The sequence below is a fragment of the Apteryx rowi genome, unplaced genomic scaffold (genome assembly GCF_003343035.1).
Source record: "Apteryx rowi isolate R43461 unplaced genomic scaffold, aptRow1 scaffold_482, whole genome shotgun sequence".
Taxonomy (NCBI): domain Eukaryota; kingdom Metazoa; phylum Chordata; class Aves; order Apterygiformes; family Apterygidae; genus Apteryx; species Apteryx rowi.
Genome location: NW_020450741.1, coordinates 457988 through 466658, shown reverse-complemented (window position 1 = coordinate 466658; position 8671 = coordinate 457988). Strand labels below are relative to the sequence as shown.

General features: G+C 59.8%; 1 protein-coding gene across 1 annotated transcript in view; it reads right to left on the bottom strand.

Annotated features, from left to right (window-relative positions):
* The window catches only part of NRTN (neurturin), a 2413-nt gene extending 731 nt beyond the window's left edge, over positions 1-1682 (bottom strand). The window contains exons 1-2 of the mRNA XM_026078653.1: positions 1472-1682; positions 706-860 (exon numbers count right to left, since the gene is read on the bottom strand). Of these exons, the coding sequence (XP_025934438.1) occupies positions 706-860; positions 1472-1682 (366 nt within the window). The remainder of the gene's footprint in view (positions 1-705; positions 861-1471) is intronic.
* Between the last annotated feature and the right edge of the window lie 6989 nt (positions 1683-8671).

Here is an 8671-nt window from a genome sequence, read left to right as displayed (position 1 = left end):
CCCCCAAAAAAAAACCGTGCCAAACCTTGCACAGCATTGCAAGGAAAAGCGAAGCAGGCCCCGGTGCCCTTCGGCATCCCAATCCCACGGCCGGTGATCCCGGTGATTCCCCGTGATGGGAGCGCGCGCAAAGCGGGGAAGCCTCCTCCAGGTCCCGCTCCGACGCTTCCCGCAGGCCAGCGCCTGGATCTGCCGCAGCCGCCCCGGTTCCCTCGACCCCGACGCCGGGATCTGCAACGCCGCGGTGGTCCTGGCGGTGTGAGACACCCGCGTTCGGCAGGGAAAATTTCCAGCGAAAAGGTTAACGCTAAATTCCGGCTGTGTCGGACTGCAAAAAGCGGCCAGCGCAGGGCTTGTCACCCCAGCTTGGCCCAGGCGGCTGCAGCGCGGGCAGGGAAGGGGACGGCGCCGGGCGCTTAATTGCTACCTGCAAGCAGGAGCCACAGCCGCTTTTATCCCGAGCCGGCAGAAAATTCCCCCCGTTACTTTTCCCGGGGCCGCGCGGCCAAGGGCTGCAGCCGGGCGGCTTGGGACCCGCAGAGCCAGCCCCAAAACGAACTCTGTGCCCCCAAAATACCTCCTTCTCCTTTCTCGCCTTATTTTTCCCCCCGCCCCCAGCAGATCTTCCCTGCCTGGAGCCCCTTCCACTGCGCAGCACTGAGTATGTGCTTAAAAAACGACATTTTGGGAAGGGGGGGGGGAAACCTGAGCGCAGTTCACTCCCGCCACGTTCACGGTTTCCAGAAACATTTGCAACGTTCCTCTGTCCCCTTGGCCCCTCTGCAAGTGGTGACGGGAGGCAAAGCCAAAACCCAAAAAGGCGACCATCCCCTGCGCCGCCGCTGGTGACGTCCGAGTCCCTGCGCCCTAACCCCGAATCCCGGGATAATCCCGCTCAAAGCCGGGCCGGGCAGCGCAACCGGCATCTGGAGTTAAGCAGGAAAACACGGCGGAAAGCCTAATTCGACAGCTTGTCATCGATTTCAAACTTTCAACCTCAAAGACGTTCTTCTGGTTTGGAAGAAAAACAACGATGCCTGAGATGTGCAGTGAGCCACGAGGGCGAAGGGAGGAATAAACCATCGCGGAGGAAGCCCTGCATCCCAGCAAAACGGAGCCGCTTCCCGCAGCGCCGGGCTCCCGTTTGACATCGCATCCGTTCAAAAATAACGCGGAAAGCGGGGGGGAAAAAAAAAAAGCCATTCGGAGCTAAAAAGCATCTCGGTCGGGGGGATTCGGCTTCCTGCCGCGCGCAGCACTGACATGGGCTGGCACCAAGCTTTGGCGCGCAAAAATCTGCAGTTTCCCCGCCTGTGGTTAATCCCGGAGGAGACCAGAGGCTCCTTTGCCGGCTCCCTCCTGCTCCAGGGCTCTGCAAACCCTTGCCGAGGTGCAAAGCCGCTGGAAAAGCGAAGGCAGCCTGAAGCCCCGTGGTTGGAGGCTGGAGCCCTCCCGCCCCGGGGCCACTTACACTGAGAGAGCAGCGAGCCGTGGCGGTCCAGGGCCCGTGGGGATCTCCGTGGAGGCGCCGGCGGCGAGGAGGAGGAGGATGCCCGTGAGGACGGCGAGGAAGGCAAGGGGCCGTATTTCCGGCTTCCGTTGAGCATGTCTCTACAAACTAAAATGGATAACATGGAACTGAGGAGCATCGATGCAATGGCTGCAAACTTCCATACCTTCATCTTAGAGCAAGTCAGAACATTGAAACTCTGTAAAACAGGCAAAACAAAATATCCTTATTACGCGGCCGCCCCCCCCGCAGCCCCGCCGTACCTCCCCGCCGGTGCGACTCCCCCCTTTCCCCGGCCGCTGCGCTCCTGCGGGACCGCCGGCGGCCCTCGGTCTCAGCCCCATCACCCTCCTCCTCCCAGTATCGGGCTGGTGCTGTGATAGGGAAACTGAGGCACGGAGGCTCGGTGCCCCCCAGGGCCATGCTGCAAAGAGGAAAGGCCCCCCCCGGGGCGAGGGCGGCTCGGGGCCGGGCTGTGGCCTTGCAGAGTGGGCACAGGCGATGCTGCGGCCCACGAGGGACGTCGTGGTCGCCTGCCGGGGGCTGCGGGGGCCGGGCGGTGTGGCGCCCGGGGGGAAAAACTGCACCCAGAGCCCCGAGATGGGTGACAAATGGGCGAGCTGCAGCTGTTTAAGACATTTCCTCGAAGGACTGGCAAACTAGTGTCATGCCAGCCTGCAACATCCAACGGGTGGGTGCCCCCCGTCCTGCATGCAGGAGACGGGGTGCAGGACCCAGGCAGCTGGAGAAGCAATTTAATTGCAATTGCGTTTCCCCCCCTTTGGAGAGGCGTAAGGAGAAAAAAGGAGCCCATTCCAGCCAGCAGCCTTGGACCCGCGCTCGGAGCTGGCGGAGGCTCCCGCGCAGCCGTGGAGCCACCGCACACGGGCGAAACCGCGCCGATGGGCTCGACGCAGCCCCGGGATGCTGCCGCAGTGGCCCGGCACCCTCCATCGGCCTCCCTTGGCCACAGGGCTGAATCCCTGCCCTCTGTCCCGGCATCCCAAGGCAGCAGCTCCCCACCTGTCCGAAATGGCCAAAAGCTCCGGGAAAAGCCGAACGGCTCGTTCCCAGGGCGGCCGCGGGCGACGAAGGGGTGCAGGCAGAGCTCCCGGCTGCTCGTGCAGCGCCGTGCACGGGTGCTGGGGCCCAGCACCGCAATCACTTGGGTCAGGCTGCAGCCGGCGTTTCTGCCACCAGCAAGCAGGCGAGGCGGCTGGGACGCCCTTACCTCGGGCAGCTAATTTTCTCAGTCCAGAGCAGGTTGGATCTGGCAGGATTTTACGATGGACCGTGCCGCCGGACAACGGGAAATCGAGTCCACGGGTCAGTTGTCGACCATTAAATCCCCATTAAAGACAAGTTTCCAGAAAGCAGGGCTGACTTGCAATAGCTCTCCTTCCCCCCCCRCCTTATTATTATTATTTTTTCCTTTTTCCATTTCAGCTCCTTGCAAACGCCAAATGTTTCTCCTTTTCAAATAAATTCCCCACGAGAAAAAACAAAATAAAAAAGGGGAAGGAGAAAAAAAAACAACAGTTCAGCCATATTTGCCACCAGAATTTACTGGGGGAAAATGTTTATTTGAAAAGGGAATTTGACACGTTCGCTTTTACTGTCGTCTTAGGGAATAACGAAAGGAGTCTGAATGCTGCGCCGTCACCAGCAACGCTTTATTTTACAGCATGCAAATAATTACATGTTAACTAACGTGGTAATTACATGCCCTGTAGGTTACAAGCTAATTGTACAACCCAGCCAGAGCCTAAATAGTTTAAACGGGGCTATAAACAACGCCAAGTTAGAAAAAGAATAGTTTAGCCATATAAGGYGGCAAGCTCGTGAGATACCGCCGGGCGCAGAGAGGCAGAGCTGGCGGATCCACCAGCGCGATAAGCAGCAAAATTCACGCACCGGCAAACGGCGCCTGGGGCAGAATTTGCGACTGGCTCGTGGGAAACCTTGGCGCGATACCGCTGTGGAGAGCGGAGCGGGAAGGCGCTGGGCTTTGTGCAACTTTCTCAGCGGGGTTTCGGGGAGGTGAACGCCACCGGCAGCGAGCAGGAATAGGATGCCCGGGCTTTGCATGGAACCTGCTCGCCCTGGAGCTGGGAAGATCTCCGATGGAAAGGGAATGGATCCGGCTCTCTTCGTCCAGCTGGAGGTCATTAATCACCTGCTTGGGATTCAAGCATGCGGTTGCAATCGGCCTTTTCTCACCGATCTGGAGGCCAGGGCACCCGGGTGTCCCTTAGGCAGCGGGAAAAGCAGCAACGGCGCTTCCAGGCCGAGGCTTCGTCCAAAGACTAAATCCCCGCTCCAGCACGCGAAACAACTGCAATAACTATCCTCGTCTTTGCCTCCAGTTCCTCTTGCTCTAAAAAGCCACGGAGCACGTGTGCCGCCCCGTGGGGAGAGGCGAAGTGCAGAGGGGGAGAGGAGCAATGCTTGCACGCAAATCCCAGCGCGGGACTCATGGGGCCACCGTGCCAGCTGCACCCTCTCGCCTTCCCRCTTCCCACCCGGGAGTTTTCAAACCCACTCCCAGCAATGATAAGTAATCGCATGGGCTTAGGGGCTTGGCGGCGAAATGGCAGCAGCGGCCGGAAGGCACCCGCTCCGGCAGCCCCCGGCGCAACATCCTCCGGCTCTGGCAGCAGCACCCACGTGGCTCCCGGCATCCCAACCTTCATCCCCAAAGCCTCAGCGGTAAGGGCACCAGCACCCATAGGTGCCCATGCCCAGGCTCCCCGCGCAGCAGGAGCGATGCCAGAGAGGGGTCCCAGAAAGCACCAGGCATCCCCTGGTGCAACGGGCACCTGGAAAACCACCCACTAAATCCATGCTCCCGGTTCATCCCTCATCTGACCTAAAGCAATTTGCAGAGAGGGGCGCAAGCACAGCGCGCAGGGCGGCACGGGCAGGCGGGCACAGCACCGTGCCCATGCCTTCGGCTCCAAGGCCGGGCGCGGGAGACGCTGGGCTCAGGATGCCAGGGCTGCTGCCAGCTTTGCCCTGCTGGAAGGGATGGAAGAATACGGCAAAACCAGCTCTGGGCTTCTGGAGGCAGCCGGAGGTGGTTCATGGCAAGAACCGAGCCAAGAGAGCTCTGAAGGAGCTGGGAGCATAAAAAAGTGGCTGTAAGGATGTCCTAAGGAAAGGATGGACATCCGGATGGGACGATGCACAGGAAGGTGCAGGCTCACGCTAAGGAAGCCCAGAGCTTTGCACAGCCCGTGCCGCCAGCCTAAACAGTGCTTGCTTCCCGGGGCGCCCCGAGTCTCCAGGATCTGCTCGCGGGAGCCGAAGCCATCGAGCGACCTCGGCTTTACGCATTGCCTCCATCAGCTGCCGCAGCCCACGCGCATGTGCTTCGCTGGCCCCGGATGGGTGGGAAAACACGTGCGCTTAACCCGCTCTGCAGCCGACGTGCGGCTCCCGGGAGCACGGGGCAGCGCCTGCAGGCGTTCGCCTGGGCGTGAAAAAGGCCAAGGTTTGCTCACAGCTTTTATTCCGGGAGAACAGCCTGGACCTCGATATTTTCTTGYGCTTTCCCGATAAGCCATTAATTCGATCATGAAAGTCCAGCTGTGCCGCTGCCAAGGGCGAAACTTCGTTGTGCGGGAGAGAAACCTTCCCGCAGGACATGCTCCTCTGGGGCTCACCCGGCTCAGCTTTCTGGGTGCCGCAACTGCCTCCGGCCGGCGCTAGCAGCTTTCCGGGCAGAGAAGACGATGCTCCGTGTCCCGAAATGCTCGCTTCGCCAGYGAAACCAACGGCAGCGCCGCCGGCGCCCGTCACTCGCTCAAGCGGGGAGAGCAGTCTGCTTTCCTCGGCTTTCCCGCACCGCTCCACCGCTGCAGATCCTCCCCGGGAGCTCTCCTTAACTTTTCCAAAAGGATCCAGTTTCAGCGTCAGAGCAACGAATCCACCCTGCCGCCCTAAGTAAACTTTTCCAATGCTTAATTACCCTCGTTATTTGGAAATAAATAAATAAGTAAATAAATAAATAAATAAAAGGAACCGAGCCTGATTTCTAGGCTGATTCTTCTCCGCTGCAGCTCCCAAGGGTCAAAGTCGCCACTGAGCTTCGCTGCTAGATTAAAGAGCAGAAACCTTTTCCCCGCAGAGACCCCCAGCCCGTACTGCCTTCGCTTGTGGAAACCAAACGCTTTTCGGGCTTCTCAAGCTTCCCCATTTTTGGCATTTTGGGTTTTTCTCCCAGCTATTCTTTTCTAAACCCACTTCTAAATTTGCAGGCCGACTTTGAGGACACGATTCGGGATATCCGCCGACTTYGTGAAGCCCTGGCTCCCGGAGTCATGAGCCGGAGGGTGAAAGCACTGCCTTATTCTCGCCCTAAATCCTCCTTGCCGGGGAGGGGGAAGGAGGAGACTCCAAAACCTTCAGCGCTAATGCTTCAAAGCCCAGAAATCAGGAACCCGAAAGGCATTACATTTTAAGTATGTCATAAATTTTAAGTCGATTCATGCTTCCGGGCATTGATTCATTATTTTCAACTGCTTGGCCTTGGCCGCGCCGCATGGATTGATGAGCACACGGAGTGGCCAAGGTTTTGGCACCAAAAAATGCTTGGAAAGATCAAGACCTTGACGGGACATCAGAGAGAGCTTCCACCTGCCGCCCTGTTTATTTTAGTGCCTTAAATGGGAGCCAAGCGGCTTTGAAATCACGGCTCCGCATGACTCACCCTGCAGGAATTAAACAATTTCCATCCAGGATCGACGTCAGGGTAAAGCAACTCCAGGGTCTGCTGAGAAGCAGCTCCTCCAACAGCAGCCTCCAAATGAGACCCGGGCCCGGCACGGGGAACCGCTTCCCTCCCAGAGAAGGGACCCGCCGGAGCAGCCGCCTGGATTCCTGGCTGCCGGATGGGGCTGAGCCGCGAGGCAGCACGCTGCCCAAAATCTCCAATTACTGCCCTGCTTCTGGCCCAAAACAGCCGGGTTTTGACCTGGTCGATGGCCTGGTGGTGCAAAACCACAGCAGAATGACAGGGCTGGCCCCAAAACGGGAAGTTTTAAAAGAAAAAAAGCCCCAAGCCTTGCTCTTGCTTCATCTTACTTGAGTTTGATTTTATTTGATCTTATTTTATATCTTTCTTTGCTCCTGTATCTTATTATTGCTCTTATTTGATTTGCTTACTATTTAATCGTCAGAGTCTCCCGCCCTCCTGCCAGCGCCCGGACGTGTAATTGGGAAAAAGCCAGCAACGGCTGCCGGCTCGGCTCTGAGGCCGCTGGCCAAGCGCCGCCGACCCGCGCGGCAAGGAGCCGGCGATGGGCAGTTCGGGAGCGCCGGGATGCTTGCGGGATGCTTCGCGGGAACGCTGGGGGCGAGCAGCAGCTGTCGTGCGCGGTGCTTCTCCCCCTTCCTGGCCCCGCCAGGCTGTTCCCGGCATGCGAATAAGTAAAAGCAGAAAGCGGGAGCGTTACACATGGTTTTGCTTTTCCCTAAGTGAAAACCGGCCCGTTCGGAGAAGCTCCCAAGCTCTTCCCTCAGTCCCGCTTTCCCTGCTTCTCCCCCCACCGGCAAAGCAGCAACGCTTCATCCCGCGGCTCTGGCGGGAAAACCGCAGCTGTGAAAGCCATTGCTCCAYGGCACGGAGGCGGATGGAGGGCTTTGAGGCTCTGCGGCAGCCGGGATGCAAGCGCCCGGTGCCAAGCGGCCTCGGTTGGGCGCCGCTTTGCAGCCCTGCGGAGCCAGTGCCTGGCTGCTTTGGGATGGGGCAGCCCCGCTCTTGTCCCCATYCGCGTTCCCAAAATTTCCCGTGGGCCCGGCTTCAGGGAGTGAAAGCAGCACCCAAATCCCTGYGGCGAGCGGCGAGGGTTGCACGGGAATGGGCGAGCTGCGGAGACGGCACAGGGATGCTCCGAGCCGCATGCCCCGAACCACCCACGTCCGTAGGCACCTCCTGCCACGCGCTTTCTCCAGGAGCCTCTTTTTCTCTCCGATGGCGGCGGAGCTCGTGCAGACCGGCTGCGGGAYGATCCCGGCTGGCGCTGCCCCGGCTGGGAGATGCCCATGTCCCCCATCTAGAAATGCTTTTCCGCCCGCAGAGACGCGGGGAGGCGCCCGCAGGCCTGGCCCTTCCTCCTGCCTCCCGAGAGATGCCCGGTTTTTTCACCCTCGGCTTTTGCACGGGGCCGTCTGGGTCCCCACTCCGCGCCCTGGGAGGCCRAGCGGGCGCCGGCGATGCCTTCCCAGGAGGTCCCCCGCTGCCTTTCATGCCATTAATTACACGAAACGCGCAGCAGATGGGAGCCGGGGAGGAGCCCCCCAGCAGACGCGAGCCCCGGCGCGGCAGCTGGAGCGCAGCGATCTCCGTTTCAGAGTCGGGCTGGGGCCGCGCCGAGGAGGGCAAGTAAAAAGGCTGCTTTCTCTCCAGCCTCCTCTTTCCCCCTGCCTCCCACCCTCCTCATCCTCCTCGCCTCGCGCATGTCTCCATCGCTTGGCTGCCTCGTCCAGCTGCTGCCTCTCCCGCTGTCCGGCCTCATCTGCCCTCTTCCAGCAAGGCGGTACCAAACCTCCAAGATGGGGAAAGCTGCTTCCTCCAGGCTCAGCTCCTCCTGGCCTCGCCAGCCACTAAATTGGCCATTGCTTGACCGATGGGGCAATTCCCGACTCCTAAAACGCTGCTCATCTGCTCCCACCGGGAGCTCCCGGGGTAGCGCGAGGGCACCTGGGGYGGCCAACGGAGCCGCTATATAAATCCGAATATCTGGCTGGATCAAACACAGCTCCTTGGGGGATTAATCACACCTGAGCRGGTAAGAGCCCCCCGCGCGCCGCTCTGCGCGTATCCGCCAGCTGCACAGTGATTTGGGGGCATCGGGCAAAGAACTGCAAAAAAAATCACAGCAGCTTCACTCTTTCGCCACCTCTATTCCGGCATCACCCCCATCAGCGCGGAGCCCTGCTACCTGCGCTTCGAGGTGACAAATTTCGCCAAGGTCAGGGAGTCCGTCGCCGCACAAAAACCTCTCTAAGCCAATCCCGTTGGTTTGAGGCAGCGGCAGAAGCCGCCCTTTGCGATAAGAGATCGGCGGTTGGGGATAAAGCGAGCAGCAAAGGCTGCCACRACGGCATCGCTCCGTGCGTCAGCCGGAGCAGGGAAAGAGGCGCCCGGCACGTCACGCA